The 23163-nt window shown below is 43.5% G+C and overlaps 1 protein-coding gene across 14 annotated transcripts in view; it reads right to left on the bottom strand.

The window, feature by feature from the left end:
* Positions 1 to 23163, bottom strand: part of TNC (tenascin C) — a 98720-nt gene that overhangs the window by 44970 nt on the left and 30587 nt on the right. For 12 of the 14 annotated variants that reach the window (XM_033237654.1, XM_033237656.1, XM_033237658.1 and 9 more), the window contains exons 3-11: positions 21479 to 22888; positions 19865 to 20128; positions 18345 to 18460; positions 17422 to 17578; positions 13137 to 13406; positions 11556 to 11741; positions 11197 to 11286; positions 8758 to 9021; positions 97 to 369 (exon numbers count right to left, since the gene is read on the bottom strand). In XM_033237654.1, the coding sequence (XP_033093545.1) occupies positions 97 to 369; positions 8758 to 9021; positions 11197 to 11286; positions 11556 to 11741; positions 13137 to 13406; positions 17422 to 17578; positions 18345 to 18460; positions 19865 to 20128; positions 21479 to 22888 (3030 nt within the window). The remainder of the gene's footprint in view (positions 1 to 96; positions 370 to 8757; positions 9022 to 11196; positions 11287 to 11555; positions 11742 to 13136; positions 13407 to 17421; positions 17579 to 18344; positions 18461 to 19864; positions 20129 to 21478; positions 22889 to 23163) is intronic. The other 2 variants (XM_033237659.1, XM_033237664.1) reach the window with 1 other exon arrangement.

Raw genomic sequence — 23163 nt, 5'->3', positions numbered from 1 at the left:
AGAACAAGTTCATTCCAAAGCTAGTCGTGTCTGATTATTCACGAGCAGTTTCCTGCTGGGAAAAACAGAAGCTATAAATAGAAAGGAAAGAGATACCTGTGGAGGCCTCAGCAGAGAGCACTGGTGTTCTATAGCCCTGGATCACCCCATAGATGGAGACTGTATAAGGAGTGGCAGCCTTGAGGCCCGGGATGTCCACAGCCCGGAGGCTGCCAGGCACGGTGAGGTTCTGAGCTGCCTCCACCTTGTTGGCCTCCTGCACCTGAATGACAAAGTGCTCATAGGCCTGGTCAGCTGCGATCCAGTTGAGTCTGAGGCCATTCCAGCCAACCTCAGTCACGGTGAGGTTTTCCAGTTCAGGGGCTTGTTCTGAATAATGACAGAGATAGGGTCAGTTAAAGTATTCCTCAGAAAGTTTTGCTTCTGAGAACCTGGGAATGGCAAGCCCAGTGCCACATCTACAGGCCATTGCAGTCTGAGTGCCATGCTTTGTTCACTGCATCCCCTACTGGTGCTGTCCCTATTAAAACAGCAGGACAACAATGTAATATTTCTATTGTGGCCAGGCAGAGTGGCTTACGCCTGTAATCCCAGCACTTTGGGAGGCCGAGGTGGGCGGATCATGTGAGGTCAGGAGTTCGACAGCAGCCTGGCCAACATTGTGAAACACTGTCTCTACTAAAAATACAAAAATTAGCCAGGCGTGGTGGTGGGAGCCTGTAATCCCAGCTACTCAGGAGATTGAGGCAGGAGAATCGCTTGAACCCATAAGGCGGAGTTTGCAGTGAGCCAAGATGGCACCATTGCACTCCAGTCTGGGGGATACAGTGAGACTCTGTCTCAAAAAAAAAAAAAAAAAAAAAATTATTTTGTCTTCTCGCGTATTGGGTTTTTCTCTTGGAAATGGTACTTTCCTATTGATCAGTGTCCTGCAGATTTAGAAAACTATATGTCTTTGTTAGTAATGCTCTGAGCTTCAGTTTTCATTTTGGAATATGTCTTGCATCATAAGGGGGTGGCCCTCAGTTATTCTGGGGGTCTTGATTTGAGCTATCCAACCTTCTGTATTTTCAGACAATTGGCTCCTCTTAGATTCCCTTCTTTTTTGAGAGGCCAAGGTGGGCAGATCACCTGAGGTCAGGAGTTCAAGACCAGCCTGGACAACATGGCGAAACCCTGTCTCTACTAAAAATACAAAAATTAGCCAGGTGTGGTGGCATGAGCCTGTAATCCCGGCTACTTGGGAGGCTGAGTTAGGAGAATCGCTTGAGCCCGGGAGGTTGAGATTGCAGTGAACCAAGATTGAGTCATTGTAGTCGAGCCTGGGTGACAGAGTGAGACTCCATCTCAAAAAAAAAAAAAAAATCCTCTTCTTTTTTGTGCTGCCTCAGTACCCTATGGGAGGTCTGCTTTATAGTTTATATTGGGATTTCATCAGTTTCTAGGGTTCAAATCATTTACATAGATCATATTAGTAAAGACCAGAGACACACTGACATAGTATTACTAAGGCTGAGCTAAGGAAAGTGATGACGCTTTGAAAAACTTCCTTATTAGAAAAAAGAAAGAGGTCCTGGCAGAAGCAGATCTTATGAAGCTCAAGTAAAACTGAACACACCCTCTTCATTCATCTCCTTAATGCACAAAATTCCATAAAAACTCACTGGTCTCAACCTGACTTAAGGGAGATAATTTGCCCAAGGCTGAGCTTAAGTGGACTTTGCATAGTTTAGAAAGGAAAGTATTTCTCTGGGAATGGATCCTGTAAACTAGAGAGTAGAAATTGCCTTTAAATCATTTAAAAGAACAAATTGTTTTTTTCTATTTATACTTCACATTGCTGCTAATTTCAAATGAGTCTTATGTGTCCATTAGAGCAGGCTACTAACTTGAAAATCTTAGCTTGGAATTTGATTGAGGATATCCTTTCAGTGCAGAAAACATTTCTTTCCTAGAATTGATTTAACTCAGACGTTTCCAAGCTCTGGGGAACATTCTTTCTACTTGTTTCATATTGTCGGAGCATACACTTCTTCAAATTTTGTATGATCGAGAACAGAGGTCCACAAACTGTTACCCAAGGCCCACATCTGGCCTGCTATTTTGGTAGTCAGCAAGCTAACAACAGTTTTTTAACTTTTTTACATGGTCGGAAAATAAATCCAAAGAATATTATTTGACAGTGCATGCAAGTCATATAAAATTCCAGTTCTGGTGCCACAGATAAAGTTTTATTGGAGCATAGCTATGATTGTTCACTTACATATTATTGATGGCTGCTTTTGTGTTACCAAATGTGCAGTTGAATAATTGTGATGTAAACTGCCTGGCCTGTAAAGTCTAAAATATTTACCATCTGGCCCTTTACAGAAAATGTTTGTAATGGTTGATCTTGAATGACAGTTTACAGACTCCTCTTTAGCCCCGACTCATGTGCTGAAGCTTACCCCCGAGGCTCCAGAGCAGTTCTTAACCACCTAAATAAACATGGTCTTTATGAGAAAGGAAGGACCCCAAACTGCAAAACGATGTATCTAGATTTAGGAAAAGAAAGGAGGTGTCAACTACCTTTAATCCTGCTGGGCCTTGTGAGGCCAGAAACGGTACCTGATATAGTGATTGTACCCTTGACCTTAGGATTTAAACATAACTACACTCAAGAGCATGTCCTTCTCAAATGCTCCAGCAGTCCTGATGCAGAAAGAGGTATAGGACAAAACACAGCTAAGTGAAAATTAAATCAGTCCTATGTCTTCTTAGCTCTCCTTCTTATCCCACTTTCCTGTTTTTGTTCCTCTGCTGTTGACTTGTCAGGAACTAATCTGTCATTGACAACGTACTCCTTCGTGTGAATTAAGTTACTTTCTTTCTTTTGCGGATGTCTGTCTTTTAATCCTTATCTCTAATTGTTACATAAAACATATTTTTTTCTACGAAAGAAATTTTAAATGCCCCCTTTCAAGAAATATTGGGAAAGTTACCTTATGGCGGGTGGGGGAATGTGATTGTGGATTGCCCATTAAGCTGTGGCAAGACATGGATGGAGAGAAAAGATGCACGTCGGAAAATGTCTCTTCCTGATGAGAATCATCTTATCTCTTTGAATCAGATTTTTAATATGCCACTGATACTTTCATCTAATGGTCTCCACATCCTGTTTCATCTGTTCATATAGTCAATAGAGTGATTTTTTTTATATAACGTCATGTTGTTCAGTAAATAGTAATAGTGATGGTGTTGGTACTTCTGCTAATACTTTTGGCTATTTCTCTACCTTTCTTTTTTTTTTTTTGGTAGGCAAATCAAGAAAGAGCATTGGTTTATAACTCAGAGAGGCAGTATGTGGCCAAACTTCCACAAATAAAATCAGTACCTAAATTAAAGAGAGAGGGGTCAGAATTATGAAAGAAGGGGGAATATTATGAATAAAAAATACAATGGAGAATAGTTAAGGTGAGGACCAAGAAGCTTCACATAAATGCTGGCTCCACATTTCAACTACAAATGACATACTGTGGATTTACTGCCCTAGGAGACAAGTGTTTCCATTATAGATTCCACACTGAATTTCTTGGCATTTCTTTATGAAAAGGCTGTTGTCTTTTTCTTACAGCTGTGCACTGGAATCTACCCTCTAGACAATGTAAGTGGGCTTGGGAAATCAGAATTTTGAAACCCAATGCTGTACTCCTGGTGGGTTGAGCAGCTGGTCTGGAGGAATTTCTGACAGTGCCAACTTAAAATCTGTAGATTGTTACCATCTTCTAGATAGTGATTACCAAGTGCTGGCTTGATGAGGAATCCATTTCAGCAACCACTTATGGGAGAAAGACTGATTCTCCCACAGCAGAGGCATGGTCATGTCCAAGCCTGACAAACCCAAAGGATATATTCAGTGGTTTTACTCTCATCTCACAGAGATAAGACAATTGAAATGAGGAGCCTTGGCTGCCTTAAAACATTCAGTGATTTCTTTGTAACTGCCCCTTTGCAGATGCCCCTGATGATGCCTCTAGCCTCCTACCCTACTCTTTTCCCACTCTATCATGTAGTAGCACTGTATAGCTTGCAATTCACTATGGTAAAGTTTCTCATGCCTTTCAGCTTTTCGGATGCTATTCCCCCTGCTGGAAATGTCATTCCTCTTTCTCCACTTGCCCAACCCCTTTTCTTTTTCAGAACTCAACCAAACATCACTTCTTCCAAAAAGCCTTCTCCAATGCTCTTCATTCACTTTGCTTAGGTCTGTGATGGGTACCTGTCTCTATGCTCCTGCAGCCTCCCACAAATCCCTCTAAAACAGATAAGCTACAGCATTATAATTTTGGTTTTGGTTCTCTCTCTTATAGCAATGTGCACCATTTCTTGAGAGGAGCTGTTTCTTTCTGTTCTATACACTGGCATCACCTGACCCACAGTAGGTATGAAATAAGTATTTGTTGGATGAATAAATATTTGAATAAATTTCAGTTTGGTCTGTGAGAAAACCAAAATAGCAAATCAGAGCAGAATGTTCTCTATTACTGGTAGCTGTGGCTAAAAACAAAATTCCACCTCTCTTCTTCCAAAATTCCTGAGAGCTACTGGGGTGTCACTGTCAAGGCTTATGTTGGTATGAAAAGATGCTTTGCTGGCTTTCTACCTATCAACCCTGCCTCCTATCTCTTACAGCATGCAGCAAATTCATGGCTTTGACCTTAAGTAGGGTTTAGTTGGGTTTATGAAAGTACAAAAGCAGAGAGAAAAGGGAGAGAGAGGAGAGGAGAGAGAAGAGAGGAGAAGGGAGGAAGGAGAGGAGAAGAGAGAGAAAAGAGGAGAAGGGAGGAAGGAGAGGAGAAGAGAGAGAAAAGAGGAGAAGGGAGGAAGAAGAGGGGAGGAGAACAGAGTGGAGGAGAGGGAAAGAGAAGGGAAGGAATGGGAGATGTGGAGAGGGAAGGATGCCTGGTACACACTAATTTTTTTTTTTAAATACCAACAGACCCAGTACCTTTCTTTATTCCCTCCCTTCTTTCCTTCTTTTGACTTCCTTCCTTCCTTCCTTCCTTCCTTCCTTCCTTCCTTCCTTCCCTCCTATCCAGATTAAGCTGAATTGAAGACTTTCCAAGGGAATGATTTCCCTTTCTTTCCCCTACTCCTTAAGGAAAGAATTGGGGTGTTAATGCAGAAGTGGAAAGGAAGAATCAGAAGATTCCATGGAAATGCTGACTCCAGGGTAGCCAGGGTCCCCAAACACTCATGAAGCTCATACCACAAACTTGTTTGCCTTCAGGGCACTGGGATGGGATGCAGCAGGGGATAATGGAGTTGGTCCTTACATTCTGCTCACTGATAGGGAGGCAGGCCATAGGTATTATAGTAAACCACTACTTGTATAATATCAAGGCAGATAAGTGTCACAAGGAACTCTAGAGCAGCTTGAAGGGGTAGATCAGGATGGGAGTGTCTTTTTAGGCTGGTGGTCAGAGAAGCCCTCTGTTCTGGGTCACACCTGAGCTGCTCTGTGAAACACTGGGAGAAGAGTGATATCTAAGCAGTGGGAGCAGCACACGCTAAGGTCCGAGGAGGGGAGTAGGCTCAGCAAGCTTAAGAAACAGTGCAAAGGCCGAAGAGGCCACGGTGAAGTGAGGAAGGGCATGAGTAGCAGGACTGAGGTCAGAGGATGGGCTGGCCGTGCCAGATTCTGTAGGGCCCTGTAACCTATGGCTGGGTCTTTGGGTGAGAGGTGCAATAGGTGGCCAGGTTATGCAGACTTTTAGTATGGTGCCACATCAAGAAAAAGGCTTACATTATGGCCCAATCCATCATTAAAACCCTGGAATTCCCTGGGAAAAATTCTTCAGGGCCACTGATTCTCCATTTTTTTCCGTAAGCCCCACAGACATTGAGTGGTGCCTTGCAGGCTTCTGTTGATAAGAATCCAGTGATACAGAGCTGGAAGGTTCTTGCTTCTGAGGGTTGAATCTAAAACTCTGCAACATTTCAGGACTTACAGCCATGTGGTTCCATCACCCAAGAGCTCTCACTTTTCCTGTTTTCTTTCTTCCTATATGCTTACCAAGGCCAGGTGCCTGGGCTTCTACTTCTTTACCTATTCATGTTTGCCCTTTATGTCTCTGTCCAAAAGCATCTTCCCACTGTAAGCCTTTCCTGATTTTCTGAAGTTAGATCCAGTGTCTCCTGCACACTGGCTGCACCCTCTGTACCCTCGATCGTAGTGAGCAGAATGTTGTCTCATTGTCTGTTTGCTACACAGTGAGTTCCTTGGAATTAGATACCCATTTTCTTTGCCCTAGCAACCCCATAACTTAGCACAGAGCATGGTGATAGTATTTTATTGACTTTAAAAGTTATAATTCAAGAGAGGGAAAGAAATGTTTGCTTCACCTTAAATGAAACATATATTTTTTTCCTGTGGAAAAAGGGATGGGGGAAATATTCTGTGGACAGTGGAGAAGAACCAATAAAAAGAACTTTGCACATTTTTCCCACACTGAAGAATGTCTTTAAATATGAAACATGATATCTTTGAAATGGCATTAAGGAGGCACGGTGGGGAAATGCAACCGCTGAGGCTTTGGAATGCCAATATTGGGCTCTCATTCAGACACAGAATAATTCTAGCTAGTAAATCTTCTGGTTATAGCCACATTACCTCCTTTCTCTAGTGGAGAAGCCCCATACCCCAGGATCTTACGGAGATAAAACCTCTTCAGTGACTGCGGAGGTGCGGGGCTTTCTCACTGGAGGAAGGAGGCAATGTGGCCATCACCAGAAGGTGGAATGACTGAGGGGCAATAGGAATCTCTCTTAGATACAGCATTTATCAAACTCAAGGGAAAGCTCAGACAGATGGGCAGAGGAAGGAGGAGGAGGAGGAAGAGGAGGAGGGAGGGAAGAGGGAAGAAAGAGAGAGAAAGAGAGAAAGAAAAGAGAGGGATTTCGTCTTTTGTGTATTTCTGATTCATTTGTTGCCCCTTGACACTTTATAACAAGCTCATGTTTATAAAGCTGAAATTAAATCTCTACTATAGATTTATTATTTCTTGATTCTATCCCCCCCCCCTTAGTTTTGATTAAATTACTCTTTCAGAGCATCCTTGATAATCATCTTATAGTTGGGTGGGAAGCAGTCAATGCAGAGTCAACAGAATTGACCACGTAAACTCATTTCAGACTCTGGCAGGGACTGCTCATGGTCTGCCAAATTTCTCTCTTACAAATAACCTCAATTTTATATGGAAGCAACATGTTCAGACAGAAGACTACCTTTCCCTGTCTCCCTTACAGCTAAGAGTGGCAATGAACTATGAGGAGAAGTGATTGGTGGAATTTCCAGAAAGACTCACCTAGAAGGTGCTCCTCTTTGGGAGTTTTGGTTCTCCCTCCCTTATGCTGTCTAGAACACAGATGTAATGGCTGTACTACAGCAGCCATGTTGTGATACTGAGATGACTCTGAGAATGGAAGCCAAGGACTAAAAATGGTGGAAAAGAAAGACAGAAGCAGCCTTGGTGCCTGACAATTTGAAACTACTGTTATCCCTGTACCTCCCAGCTCCAGATTCATTTTATAAGAAAGAAAGCCAACTTCTATCTTGTGTAAGTGACTGTGATTTGATACTGAAGATACTGTGAGAAAGACTCTTCAAGCCATTTCCAAATATGTCCATGCTTCTAACCCTTTTTCTTGCATATTAAGCTTCAACTGGAATAACATCTCTTGCCGTAACACCTTTGTCAGCTCTCCTGATTTCCTTGGGTCACTCTTTTTCTTGAATTCTGTCTAGCATTCTGAGTATCTAGTCTTCCCCAAGCACTATGAGCAGGCACAAATTAGTCCACATAACAATGCTGACTTTGGGAACTACTTTTCCTCAAATATCAGTACTATACAATGTATGCAGTAGGTATTCAAAACATGCTTACTAATTAAATTGGAAATAAAGACTGTTACTTGCCAAACCCTGGAGAAGTAACATTTTCCACCTATACTTTTTGAATATTTGGTGGCCAAAATTGAATAGGCTTATTTTTCATAAAGGAGGAAATATTTTAAAAACCTGGTTGTCTCTTCAGTTTAGCCACCAAGTAAGCATGGCAGCAGGTTCAGCGAACAGGTTGCATGGGCCAGAATGGACACAGGTTGCATGGGCCACAATGTCAGGATTCAGCTGTCATCATAGACAAACTAGGTTAATGTCTTAATGACTAAGAGAAAAGAGGAAATGAGAGGGCACCGTGGAAGTCTCAAATGGCCATGTGCCACTCTTCAGGGGTAACCTTGGCAGAAAGCAAAAAACCTGGAATAAAAACAGTTTGTGTAAATTAACCAAAAAAAATTATTACCAACATCTTGGTCATCTTTAAATGAAGTAAAATGAAAAGTAAGTTAATTGTTAGGCTAAAAGAAGGAAATAAACAAGAAACAACTTAAAAGATTATGTGATGCACACATAGTTTAAAAAAAGAAAACAAAAATCGTAGGTAAATTGAAACACAAACCCTGAGGTTTTAAGTTCTCCTAGGAAGAAATATTTTAAAACTCTTATTTCCCAGTGGGGGAACTTTGCTGTATCAATTGACAGGAGGCAGGAAAGACGAATAAGCAGCGCTTTCAAAGTGGTGTTCAGGGACTTCAGGGATGGACAAAGTGGCTTGCTTTTGCATTTGGCTTTCTCATGTAAGGACACCCTGACTGAGCAGACCTGCTAACCTCAGAATCAGCCTAGAGTTTGGAGGAAGCTCAGGGCAGACTCACCAGTGGATGCCTTCACGCGTGCGGGCTTGCTTTTGTGCCTGCCTTTCTCGGCTGTCAGGAGGACATTGTACTCCTGTCCCGGTTCCAGGCCTCTCAGGACATAGGAAGTGGTGTTTCTTGGAAGCTGCGTTCCCACCCACTGGCCTGTGGGGAGGCTGTAATTGAGGCGGTAGCGGTCAAACTTGGCCAACGGGGTCTTCCAGAGCAGGGTCAGGCTGGTCTCTGCAGTTTCAGAAACCCAAAGGTCCTTGGGTGTGTCCAACTCTGGGAGGAGAACAGAGAGATGAATGCCCTTCAGGCTGCAAGGCAGGGCTGCTTCTGGGGTTGAAAGTCAACTGCCTCTGGGCTGGAATCCTAGGTTTGCCACAGAGGAGCTGAGGGACCACAGGAGAGTCACCTCTCTGGGTCTCTCTTTTTACTTTTGTAAAATAGGTCTAATTATACATTATCCACATGACTCCATTGGAGTCTGAGAAGATTAAAAATGTCATGGAATATCCATTCTGTGAAATGCTAGTCAAATTTAAAGCGGTTAAAAGGAACCAACTATTGATAAAAGAAGCAATTTAGATAAATCTCGAGAGAATTATGCTGAAGGAAAAAAAGCCAGTTTCAAAAGGTTACATGCTGTACTGCTATGCACTGAATGTCAGTGCCTCCCTAAAGCTCTTATGTTGAAACCTAATCCCCAGAGTGAAGGTATTTGGATCTAGGAACTTTTGGGAGGCCTCATGAATGGGAGTAGTGCCCTTATAAAGGAGACCTTGCCCCTTCTGTCCTGTGAGGGAACAGTAAAAAGATGGCCTGCTGTCAGCCAGAAAGCAGGCCCTCATCAGACACCAAATCTGCTGGCATCTTGATCTTGGACTTCGCAGCCTTCAGAACTGTGAGAAATAAATTCCTTCTGTTTATAAGTTACTTGGTCTAAGATATTCTTGTTATAGTAACACAAATGGATTAATATGTGTAGGATCCCATTTATGCAGTATTCTTGAAATGGCAAAATCATAGAGATGAAGAACAGATAAATGAATGCCCAGGGTTAGGCAGAGGGGCAAAGGGAGGGAGGTGGCTGGGGCTGCAAAGGGTAGCACATGGGATTCTTGTAGTAAGACTGTATCTTGAATCTAGTTGTGCATTCACAAATCTACATGTGCGATAAAATTGCATAGAACTAAGTATATACACACACATGAATGAGTGTATGCAAAACTGGTGAAATATAAATAGATGTGACAGATTACATGAATGTCAATTTCTCAGTTGTTATATTCGTCTACATTTATGCAAGATGCTACCCTTGGGGGAACCTGGGTGATGGGCACAGGGAATCTCTCTGTATAATTTCTCAAAATTGCATATGAATCTGCAATTATCTCAAAATCAAAAGATTAAAAGAAAAAGAATTGGCATGTAAATGCCCAGCCTTGCATCCCGCATAATGGAGAAGCTCAATGATGCTCCATCTCCTCTTTACACACCAGCCTCCCTCTTCCTCATAGTGTCTGCAGGGAGGTAAGCTGGGGGCTGGGGGCTGGGGGAGAGGCAGAGGAGGAGTTTTCTTTTTGCAGTGCACACTTCTTAGAAAAATGGAAAAAAAAAATTGAGGAAAGAATCAATGACCTCAAATCAGGTAACCCTTCAGCATCCTCACCAACAGGCTGTGGCTACAGGATACGACAGGTAAGTGCAGAGCCTGGACTTAAACTACAATCCCGTTACTTATAATCTGCTTGACAGGGGTACAAAAGTTAGGTGTTTTCTCAGAGAAAACCCCACAGATGTGTTTGGACTAGACAATGTTTTATTTAAAAGATGCAACTGATTACTAACTTAAAAATATTCCTGAATTTCTTATAAAGCCTGGTTCCAATTTTTCTTTAAAAATATCCCGGCTAGGCATAGTGGCTCACGAGTCCAATCCCAGCACTTTGGGAGGCTGAAGTGGGCGGATCATGTGGTCAAGAGATCGAGACCGTCCTGGCCAACATGGTGAAACCCAGTCTCTACTAATAATACAAAAATTAGCTGGGCGTGGTGGTGCACACCTGTAGTCCCAGCTACTTGGTAGGCTGAGGCAGGAGTATCTCTTGAACCCAGGAAGTGGAGGTTGCAGTGAGCTGAGATCACGCCACTGCACTCCAGCTTGGTGACAGAGTGAGACTCCATCTCAAAAACAACAACAACAACAACAACAACAACAACAACAACAACAAAAATCCCTAGTCTCCCTTTCCGTACAGGGGATGATGTTGGCATCATACAGATGGACCATACTTATGTTCCTTTTGAATTTTGACATTGGGGCTAGATGATACTACAGGGCCCTTTCTCCTCCGGGCTTCGACTTTTTCTCTTTGAATAGGTTTTGGCCACATGGGCCCTGTCTCATCTGCCCAGCACCTGCTCAGTGGGATGGGAATCCCAGGTGTGCCTCACCTGTGGCTGCGTTGATGGTCGCTGGATTGCTCTCCTTGTCTTCCTTCACAGCAGAAACTCCAATCCCATATTCAGTTCCTGGCCTCAGACCTAAGAAGAGAATGTGTAAGTTGAGATTCATCCTGAAATCAGAAAGACTTTCAGAGAATGATAAAAATGGCTTTGAGTTGGTCTCTGGAGGCGACGACCAATGTTCAGAATGTTTTACAAAAGAACTCGCTGCAATCCAAGTAAGCAATATTTCTGGAAATTGGACTTATTTCTGAGGATTGCAAATGGGGACACATGGGAGCAGGTGCCCCTCCTATAAGGGCCCTCTAGGGCTGACTGGCTCAGGCTTGCAGAGATGCAGAGCTCACCTGTGAGTGTGGTTTTGGTTGTGGCTTGTTGGCTCTTTGGAACATCAACCTCGGCGTGGTCCCCTCCAGAGATGGGAGCATACTTAATTCTGTAACTGTCAATAGCTGCCTTGCCATTCCTCCATTCCAGGGTGATGCTGTTATCTGTCTGGGAAACACGTCGAAGATTCCTGGGAGCATCGAGGCCTGTTTGAGAGAAGAAGGAACATTTGCATTGAACATATCAGTCACAAGAGAGCAAGAGTCTTTGATAGCCCAAGCTGACATATGAAATGTGCCTGGAACTGGAAATAAATTACAAAATTCTCAGCACACTCATCTGTCCCCATAGTTGATGTGCAAATCTAAACAAGTGCTACAGATTTGGCACCTTTCCCTATTATGGATGGTTGCAACACTTTAGTCATTTGTGTTTTTCTCAGACTTTGTGGTTAAAGAACAATGCAAAGACTTAAAAATAAGCTCATGCATGTAAAAGCTGGTCTTCTGCATTTTCTCATCATATTTCTTTCTTTCTTTATTTTTTTGAGACAGAGTCTCTCTCTGTCACCAGGCTGGAGTGTAGTGGCATGACCTGGGCTCACTGCAACCCCTGCTTCCTGGGTTCAAGTGATTCTCCTGCCTCAGTCTCCCGAGTGGCTGGGATTACAGGAGCACACCACCATGCCCAGTTATTGTTTAAAATTTATTTATTTTTATTTTTGTTTTTATTTTTGAGATGGAGTCTCTCACTGTCGCCCAGGTTGGAGTGCAGTGGCGCGATCTCGGCTCACTGCAAGCTCTGCCTCCTGGGTTCATGCCATTCTCCTCTCTCAGCCTGTAGCTGGGTCTAAAGGCACCCACCACCATGCCTGGAAAATTTTTTTGTATTTTTAGTAGAGATGGGATTTCACTGTGTTAGCCAGTATGGTCTCAATCTCCTGATCTCGTGATCTGCCTGCCTCGGCCTCCCAGAGTGCTGGGATTACAGGTGTGAGCCACTGCACCCAACCCCAATTTTTGTATTTTTAGTAGAGACAGGGTTTTGCCATGTTGACCAGGATGGTCTCGATCTCTTGACCTCGTGATCTGCCCACATCAGCCTGCCAAAGTGCTGGGATTACAGGCATGAGCTACCGCACCCAGCCTCCTCATCATATTTCTAATAATTCATGAAGTACTTACTGAGCTCTGAAAAAATATTTACTGAATGAAAAATTGACATTTTCGAACTTTTAAAATAATGCCATAGGCTAAGGCGTTAGGAGGCTCATTTGTCATATATGTTTTCCATATACTGTATTTTACTTTAAAAATACTTATTTGAACTTTATTTAAATCAGAACTTTTGTCTGAGAATATCTGACCAGCATCTTCTATATATGCCCCCCAGCCCCAAAAGTGCTTTGGAAGGTTATTTGGAATATTTTTTTGAAAAATTAATTAATAAATTACTACTATATTTTAAAATTTACATGAGTAGAAATACTCCTTTCTTTTTTTAACTGTAAAATGAGCCTGGAAGATACTTCAACATGGAGTGGGATGGAAATCTTTCAATCTTTCCTTTACAGTATCTGTTAACAGGGGGAGGCCTTTTACCTGTTGTGAAGGTCTCTTTGGCTGGGTTGCTTGACATGTCACCTCTGCGGGAGATGAGGGACACCTCGTACTCAGTGTCAGGCTTCAGGTTCCCGATGGAGTACTGATTCTCGTCCTCTGTGAGATCGATGGTGGTACGGTCGCCTGGCACGTCTTTGATGCCGTAGGTCAGCTCAATGCCGTCGATCTCAGCCAGGGGCTTGAACCAGGTGATCAAAGCAGTGGTGTCTGTGACATCTTTCACCTCCATCTGGCTGGGGGCATCCAAGCCTATGATGGGCATAGGACAGAGAGGTTTCAGAGGTTAGGGCCAGTGCCTGAAGCTGAGCAGAGAGGACTTTATAACTCTCCAGATCTGTGGGTGAATGCTTAGATAGATACTAACCGCTTGACTTTATTTTACCTTTCTGAACCTCAGTTTTTGGTTTGATAAACTATAAGTAGGGATAATAGCAGCTACCTCTAGTGTTTTTTGTTTTTGTTTTTGTTTTTTTTTTCCAAATCTTAACAGAGATAAAGCTTGCAAAACATCTAGCACAAAGCCTGGCCCATGGAGTCACATGAAAATGAAAAAAAAAAGGTTGTTCTTTTGTTATTATTATTATTGCTATTATTACTGTTCTCATAAGTTGAGGAAACATGCTTTGGGGATACTTTATTTGAAAAAATGAACTTGGTCTCTTTAAATTTTTAATTAGGCACAACTTCCTGGATGGTTGAAAACTTTTCCAACAGAATTACAATGCAGAAAAGTGAGGCAGTAGACTGTCTTGACAGTGTATAAAAAGTTATTTTTGATGAAAAGGAATTCACGCAAGAAAGTCATTGCTATTTCAAGCCGTGCCTATCTTTGCATGCTCTTCTTGACCTTTTCTGCCCCACCCGCTATCTGTTGTACTCTGACAGATGCTTAGAGCTCTGGAAGCACATTATGCTGTTGGGCACCACCTGGTCTCTGTACATGCTGTTCTCTCATTTCTTCTTTCTAAGATCACACTTCCCTCTAAAAATCTCCTGTGCATCCTTCAAAATCCCACTTAAATGTTGTCTCCTAATGAGAAGCCTTTGTTAAACCGGGCTTCAGTAAGGTAAACACGTATTCCCTCCCTGTGGCTGCTACTGTCCTTAAAGAGCATTCTAATATCACATCTGTCTCATTGTTTCATAACAGATTTCTGTACAGTTTGAGTCAATTTAGGTGGGGTTATTCATTCATTTAGAGAGTGAGTCTTTTTAAATTCCCAGAATAGAGACAGGCACATTCTGGGTATTCAGTGAATCTTCTTCTCCTTCCTCCTCCTCCTCCTCCTCCTCCTCCTCCTCTTCTTCTTCTTCTTCTCCTCCTCCTCCTCCTTCTCCTCCTCCTCCTCTTCTCCATCTTCTCCCTCTTCTCCCTCTTCCTCTTCCTCTTCTTCCTCTTCTTCCTCTTCTTCTTCCTCTTCCTCTTCCTCCTCCTTCTCCTCCTCTTCCTCTTTTTCCTCCTCTTCTTCCTCCTCTTCTTCTTCTTTTTACCCTTCTTCTTCCCCTCCTCCTTCTCTTCCTCCCCCTCCTCCTTCTCTTCCTCCCCCTCCTCCCCTCCTCCCCTCCTCCCTCCTCCTCCTCCCTCCTCCCCTCCTCCTCCTCCCCTCCTCCCCTCCTCCTCCTCCTCCTCCTCCTGCTTCTTCTTCTTCTTCTTCGTCGTCTTCTTCTTCATGTTTGTGTTTTCAGCATTTGTTCAGTAAACAATAACAAGTGACAGGAAATTGGCTTTATATGGCAAATGAAAAGGAAGAATAATTCACAGCTGATTGTGAAAAAACTGCGGAGTCTGTTTTTGAAGTCTAGGTGTTGATACATCAGTCTCAGCTCACAGATGATATAAAATGCACAATGAAAATGATGCCACAAAAATGGACAGAAGCTGCCTGCTCTATGTCGTTATAGGTGCTAGCAAGCACTCAAACCATACCTACTGCCTTCCTTAGTCCTCTTACATTAAAGAAGTGGGGATTCAGTCAAGGATACTGATATCCCCCTAGATTTGGGGCCCTTGAATAGCAGAAATTAACAATGCTCTGTACTTATCAGGTAAAAACATGGTGCTTTGTTATTTATGTCTTGAGTCTTATGACAACCCCTCAAGGAGGATACTGTAAACCCATTTTTCAGCTGTTGGATCTGGAGCTTAAAGAAATAGATTTTTCCAAGGTGATGGTGAATGGTAAAGATGGAATTCAAACTCAGAACTGATTGACTCCAAAGCCCCTCCTTTTCCCCCTTTACATGACAACACCTTTCAAAAATATCGACCTCAAAAGTAAGTATAATACCACCTTTATATAGATGCCAGACAGAAGGAGCCAAATGTGTTTTGAACTGGAAATTTAAGGCCCTTTAAATCTGGAAAAAAGGTTAAAGGTTCAAAGGTTTCAGGTATATGTGGTAAATTGCGGCCAGCCACAGTGGCTCACGCCTGTAATCCCAGCACCTTAGGAGGCTGAGGTGGGTGGATCACTTGAGGTCAGGAGTTCAAAACCGGCCTGGCCAACATGGTGAAATCCTGTCTGCACTAAAAATACAAAATAAACAGGTAAATATCTGTCCCCCATGTTGAAATTTATATGATTATACAACTTCAAATGTTGGAATGTTTGTTCTAAAATAAGAAGAAATAAAGCAGACAATTCCCAAATTTAGATTAAAAAAAATCTAAAGAATAAAGCAGACAATTCCCAAATTTAGATAAAAAAGAAAAGAGCAGTGAAAAAAAAAAAGTCTTTTGTATTGTGAGTGTACCTCCTCCATAGCAACTAAGCATTTGCTTTGTCTTTTCTTTGTCTTTCTGGTGATCTAATGATTTTTTTTTTTTTCCTGTTGGTACCTGCTTTTCTACCTACCACAGAGAGATGTTGTCAGGATGATGGAAAACACTTGCTTATGGAAGAGAAAATCCTTTGAATTGGCTCTGAGCTAGACAAAATGTGCAAATATTTAAACACAAGATGTTCTTTCTTGTCATTAGCAACTGATTTAATTTTTCCAAGAACCCCTGCCAAGAAGAGTCAATTACTTAAAGAGTTGGCGCATATGTTATCTTGAAGAAAATAAAGAGGTTTTCCTATATGGAAGTGCAAAATTATGTACGTTTTTCTTTTTAAAACATTACGGCCTGGCACGGTGGCTCACATCTGTAATCCTAGCACTTTAAGAGGCTGAGGTGGATGGATCACTAGAGGTCAGGGGTTGGAAACCAGCCTGGCCAACATGCTGAAACCCCCTCTCTACTAAAATACAAAAAAATTAGCCAGGTGTGGTGGCGGGAACCTGTAATCCCAGCTAATTGGGAGACTAAGGCAGGAGAACCACTTGAATCCAGGAGGCAGAGGTTGCAGTGAGCTGAGATTACACCACTGCACCCCAGCCTGGGTGATAGAAAAAAAAGAAAAAAAAAGTTGCTTCCTGTTGGAGCAACTCCAAATTCAGGTCTTTTTCTCACCAAATGATCTAGTACTGCTAAATCCTATTCTACTCCCAAGAAGTTCTGACATCATTAGTATTGAATGAAATTTTATTTAGGTTCCCATTGAGGAGATGGAATCAACATTCTGCATAAACCAGAGCCTAGTCAATGTTAGTGGAAATGGGGTTAAAGTTATAAAACTTACCCTGGCTTAAAGTTATGCCCCTGATAGTTTTACCTATGTGATGTTAAAGTCATTGAGCTTCTTTAAGCCTTAACATTAATATTTTCCCTTCCTCTGTCCTAGAACTGGGTGCTAATATTAAACTAGCGATATGGTAGATTGTTAGCAATGGGCTTAATTATCTTCAGGTAGTCACGCTCCTTTGAAAGGCAATTTTGAAATTCCTTTCATCAAGAGATGGATCTGTTTCTCTATTCCTTAAATATAAACTGGCCATGGGATGTGCTTTGATAGAAGTGATATAATGCCAATTTTGAACCCGTTCAATAGCTGTGTGAACAGGACTAGCATCCTGGAGAATGAGAGATCCTGTGAAACAAAAAGACACCATCTTGGCTGAGGTCATCCTAGGCCAATCCAACCCTAAAGCACACAGATATATGAGGAGTGCAGCCAAGAACAGATAAACTGCTCAGCTGAGCCCAAACCCAAATCACCGACAGGCAAAGAATTGTTATTTTAAACCACTGTATCTGGACTTTTAAAAATGTAGAAAAAGTTAAATGATACAGATGCTATATGAGAAGGCACTTTCTCAACCAGGAGGCGCTATGAGGTACAATCAGCCTTATCATTCTCTAAGTATTAAAGGTGATACTCACGTGTGGTGGTCACCCTCTTCAGGCCAGGGCCCCGGGTATTGTTTTTCACTATGTGCAGAGATATCTCATACTCTTGCCCAGGAGCCAGACCAGTTTGCCGGTAAGAGGTCTCTGGCCTCCTCAGGCTTTTGGTGATCTCTCCCTCATCTTCTTTATTCTGAGAGATAGAGGCAGCTTAGTAAGACTTAGGGGAGGTGTCAGTCTCTTAATTTATGTGATTCATTCACTCTGCATTCATTCATTCCTCTTTTATTCTTTCATCTATTCATTAGGCACTTACTATACATCAGATCAGTATGTGAGCTACTGAGGATACAGAGATGATAAAGACATTTCTCTAGTTTGTTTCTCCCTCTTGTAAACATTTACCCCTTTGTCAGGCAAGTCAAATGACAGAATGTGAGAGCCAAAGGAATTCTGAAGGCACAAGCTCAATCCCTCCTTTGGTAGACTGAGGCCAGCATCAGAGAAGCAGGGTGATTGTTGCAAAGTCACACAGTTAGTTGGTGGCAGAGCCTGGGCTTAAATTCAGAGAACAAGTTCCCTCCCTCACATGTACATTTGGGTCTGGAGAGAAGGGTTGCTCAAATCTGAGATGTACTGTAGTTTGAGGGAGAGACCATTTCTTTTCTTCTTTGCAACTGAGTAGAGATTTCCAAGGTGATGAGGGACAATTGGAACCTTGAGGTGACAACTTCTGTTTGTCTAGGGTATCAGCCCTAAGTGCTAAACTTACTGACTTACTAAAATCAGGGGAAAACCAACATCCCTTAAAATATAGATGCAAACACAAAACATGTTAATTAGAGCCTTGTCCTCCACCAAAAACTAAGGAAAATGAGTTGATACAGAAGTCTTCAGAACCCTTTGGTCATCTTCCAAATTCTTGAGATCAAATGGATCTGCTCTTTTGTACTCCTTACCATATTCCGGAAGATGATCTCCCAGGTTTCAAAAGCGATATCTAGAGGATCCCACTCCACTTCCACAGATGTCTCCTTGATGGACTTGAATTTCAGGCCTTCAGGTGCAGGCAAGTCTGTAAGTAACAGCACAAATAAAACATAAGGATAAGGCAGGTGTGTGGCTGGGCAACACAGCCACGATTCCACTAAACCAGACTGGATGGCTGCGACAGTCAGGGGCTGACAACCAGAGCAGGTGTCCTTTTAAAGCTTCTTCTGGGATGAGGTCTACTATGAGGTTGTATAAAAATTATTATTAGGATAAACGGCATGATTAATTTTCGCAATTTCATATGGTTAAATCTAAAATGAACGCAGGCTTTGGAATCAGACAGACTTGGGGTTAGAATCTAAGCTCTACTATTAATGTGAACTTGAGCAAATTGCACACAATGCTCTAAGCCTGAGTTTCTTCACCTGGAAAAAGAAGGTAAATATGTCTACTTCTTGGGAATGCATTGAGGAGTGAGTGATACACTCCACTCCAGCGTGTAGACTGCTGGGCCTGGTTCGTGGCACACAGAGCAAGTTGAATAAATGGCAGCCAATGTTATTATTAAGCAAGAAAGGGTCAATTTCTAGCCAGAGCTTGCTTTTCAGATATGAAGATAATTATACTGATGCTAAACTAATAAACCAGAATATTTCCACTTAAAAAAAAATAGTCAGTGAGTTCCACTGAAAAGTAATAGAGTGGTTAAGAATATAAACCTGCCAGGACTGCCAGGGTTAAAGTTTTGCCTCTACTCCTTGTTAACCGCATGATTTGGGATAAGATGCTTAACCATGCAGTCTCAGTTTCCTTATCTGTAAAATGGAGTTAACAATAGATCCTATTTCATACATATACTAACTCATATAATGAAGACTCTTTTTTTCTTTTTTCTTGAGACAGAGTCTCATTCTGTCGCCCAGGCTGGAGTGCTGTGGCATGATCTCAGCTCACTGCAACTTCTGCCTCCTGGTTTCAAGCTATTCTCTGCCTCAGTCTCCCGAGTAGCTGGTATTACAGGCATGCACCAACATGCTTGGCTAATTTTTGTATTTTTAGTAGAGATGGGGTTTCACCATGTTGGCCAGGCTGGTCTTGAACTTGTAACCTCAGGTGATCCACCTGCTTTGGCCTCCCAAAGTGCTAGGATTACAGGCATGAGCCACCACGCCTGCCTGGCCAAATGACCATTCTTATATTAGTATGTAGACTGCTTACAACAAAGTCTGATACATAGTAAACACTTGCTAAATGTTACTTGTAATGATTTTCTCTGGCAGGAAGTATACAGGAGAGCAAGGAGAAATATTTCATGGAAAACAAGGGATTTCTTTAAGAAGTGATTCTATGGACTTAATTCTAGGCTCTTATTTGGTATAACTATAAAGAACAACTATAGGATTGTAGAGGGCTGTGGCAAGGGAGGGTTATATACTGGGTGGGCTGAGGTCAGGTGAGGCTACCCTAAAGAGTTATGCTCACTCACACGTGGCCACCCTGGCGCTGACAGGAATGCTCTTCTTGTTCTCCAGGATGGCAAATACACGGATAAAGTACTCCACACCAGGCTCCAGCTCCCGGATGATGGTAGATGTCTGGTCCCCAGGCACACGGAACTGCATTTCCAGGCCGCCCTCGTGGGTGGGCGTGTACACGACAAGGTACTCCGTGACCCGCATCTCATTGTCCCAGGCCAGGTTGACTGTCTCTTCCGTCACTTCTGTCACGATGAGGTCTTTGGGAGGAGACACTGGCAGGAATAAGAAAGGACATCTGGTGTCAACAATATGCCCTATAAAATCTCTCTAGGTTTGTTTCTCTTGACCTGTCTCTTCCACTGTCAGCCATAGAGGTGTGAAGATCTTCCACTGCCTGTAAAATGCAGACAGTATCAAGGACCCCCTGCTGTGATCCATCTTAAGACCTGTGGTGGCTGTTCCTTAGTCCATTTCCTTCAGGCTGGAGTCCCTTTGGTGTTTTGGCCTCTCCAACTTTCTCTGCTCCCTGAGTCTTAGTTCAGATGCAGGCTGTTGGCATGAGAAAGTGCAGTCTAAGCCTGCCTCCCTGCTCTGAACTTCGAGTTACATGTCCCTAGCACTGGGAGGGTATTTTGGGTTCATCTGGTCTAATTCCTTATTTTATAGAGGTGAATAAGGCAGAATGACTTGACCAAGCTTGCTCACCTCATCAAGTTTAGAATTTATATCTCCTCCCTGCCAGCCTGGTGTTCTTTCCAACCAGGCTTCCCTGCTTGGGCCGTACTGAACACAAAGCCATTTATTTATGTCTAGATACCAATAACTTTAGTAAAGGCAAAGATTCTCCATTATGACAATTATAATATGGGAGGATGAGAGAAGCACAAAGAAGACACTCATTAAACATGAACATTATATTTCTCTCCTGTGTTTTCATTTAACCAGGGTTTCCTCAGCACTTACCTGGTACCAGGACCCTTACTAACTGCCAGAAATAGTGCCCTTTTAAGGATAGGAGCTTACAGTCTTTAGGATTAAAAAAACAAAACAAACAAAAAAACAAAACCAGGTACAAAAGACAATTAAAAGACAGGTCAATCTTGCAGATAATAGGCATTTAGTCTTTAGCTGAGTATGCATTTGAAACAGTTGTTTTTATGTAATCTCACTGCATATTCAATTTAGCTGAATTTCTACGTCCATCCAAATAGGGAGACTTTTTTACTGTTGGTTTGATGTCAGTGGAGAGTAGGAAATAAAGTTGATATTTAGCAAAAGAGAGGTTATCCCTTTATCTACCTCATCTTGAACACTACATGTTCAACTCTATGTAGATGAGTTAGGTAGACTCGAATAGCAGCTCTGTGATGTGTCAGCTATGCGTCCCTGGGACAATTATGTAACCTCTCTGAGCCCTTCAGCCCTTAAATAGGTCACCTTATAACAACTGAATGACAGGGCCCCCTTAAAGAGTCATTATGGGTGTGTGTCTAAATGGATATATTAATATGTGCAAAGAATCAGTGTGTATGTATGTTTATAAATACAAACATAGTTTTCCATCCCATACTAGGAGTGCACTCCATCACAGCCATCATGCTGGTCTGCACCCTGGGACTTACCCTCTGAGCAGTCTTCTCCGGCGTAGCCCTCGTTGCAGATGCAGCGGCCTGAGACGCATTGTCCTAAGTTGCTGCAGTCACTGGGGCAGGAGCGCTGGCCACAGTCCAGGCCTGTGAAGCCCTCGTGGCAGATGCACTGGCCGTCCATGCAGCGGCCCTGGCCATGACAGTCACTGGGACATCTTTGCTCCTTGCAATCTTTGCCCATGAATCCTTCATGGCACACGCACTGCCCGTTCACACAGCGACCCTGGCCATGGCAGTCATTTGGACAGGAGAGTTCTGCGCAGTCAGGGCCGGTGAAGCCGTCCTCACAGACGCACTCTCCGTCCACACAGCGGCCCCTGTTGCTGCAGTCCCGGGGGCACTGGCGATCCCGGCAGTCTTCACCTGTGTAGCCGTCATCACAAACACACATGCCATTCACACAGCGGCCTTGCTGGTGACAGTCATTGGGGCAGCTCATGTCACTGCAGTCATAGCCCTTGAAGCCTTGCTCACATACACATTTGCCCTGGACACAGCGGCCCCGACTGTGACAGTCATTGGGGCACCGTAGCTGGCTGCAGTCTTCCCCAGTATAGCCCTCATCACACACACACTGCCCATTGACACAGCGGCCATGGCCACTGCAGCCATTGGGACACTTGAGCTCCCCACAGTCAGCTCCCGTGAAACCATCATCACACTCACACCGCCCGTCTACACAGCGGCCACGATTGTGACAGTCAGCAGGACACCTCTTCTCGCTGCAGTCCACACCGGCAAAGCCCTCATCGCATACGCACTGCCCCTCCTCGCACCGGCCCTGGCCATGGCAGGCATGTGGGCAGGTGAGTTTCCCGCAGTCTTCACCTGTGAAGCCTTCTTCGCAGTAGCAGGTGCCATTGATGCAGCGGCCCCGGTCGAAGCAGTCGTTGGGGCAGATGAGCTCACTGCAGTCTTCGCCTGTGAAACCCTCATCACACACGCACTCATTCTCCACGCATCGCCCACGGTTGTAGCAATTGTTGAGACACAGAGGCTTGCTGCAGTCAGCGCCTGCAAAGCCATCGTGGCACACACACAAGCCATCTACACACGTGCCGTGCTCCTCACTGCAGGGCACCGGGCAGATTTCCCGGCTACAGTCAGCCCCAGCGTAGCCTTCGAAACAGATGCAGACTCCATTCACGCACTTGCCCTGGTCATTGCAGTCGCCGGGGCAAGCAAGCTGGCTGCAGTCCTCGCCCGTGAAGCCCTCGTCACAGATGCACTGCCCATCAATGCACTGGCCTCGAAGGTTACAGTTGCCTGGACATTCGGGCTCAGAGCAGTTGGGGCCTTTCCAGCCAGGTTCGCAGACACAGCCACATCCTTCAGTGCTGAAGTTGCCCCGACCGCTGCAGAAGGGCCTGGTGTCCACGCGGCCTGCAACAAAAGAAGCAGAAGTTCTCAGCCAGGCTTAAGCAGCCACATTTCTCGGCATCTACCCAGGGCACCCAGATTCAAATTCAGCTGAAGGATGGTTGCATCCTCAGGCTCCATCTGGCTTGAGAACCATTTGTTGTAGTGTGTGAAATCAGGTGAGACTCACATCCAGTTATACCAGGTAGGAATTCATAACCTGAACTCCCCAAAATTATAGGCTTGTATGCCAAAACAGTGTGTGATTATGCGTAGGGGTGTGTGTGTGTGAGTGTGTG

This window comes from Trachypithecus francoisi, unplaced genomic scaffold (assembly GCF_009764315.1).
Source record: "Trachypithecus francoisi isolate TF-2019V2 unplaced genomic scaffold, Tfra_2.0 Lachesis_group16, whole genome shotgun sequence".
NCBI classification, from domain to species: Eukaryota; Metazoa; Chordata; class Mammalia; order Primates; family Cercopithecidae; genus Trachypithecus; species Trachypithecus francoisi.
This window is presented reverse-complemented; position numbering and strand designations above follow the sequence as displayed.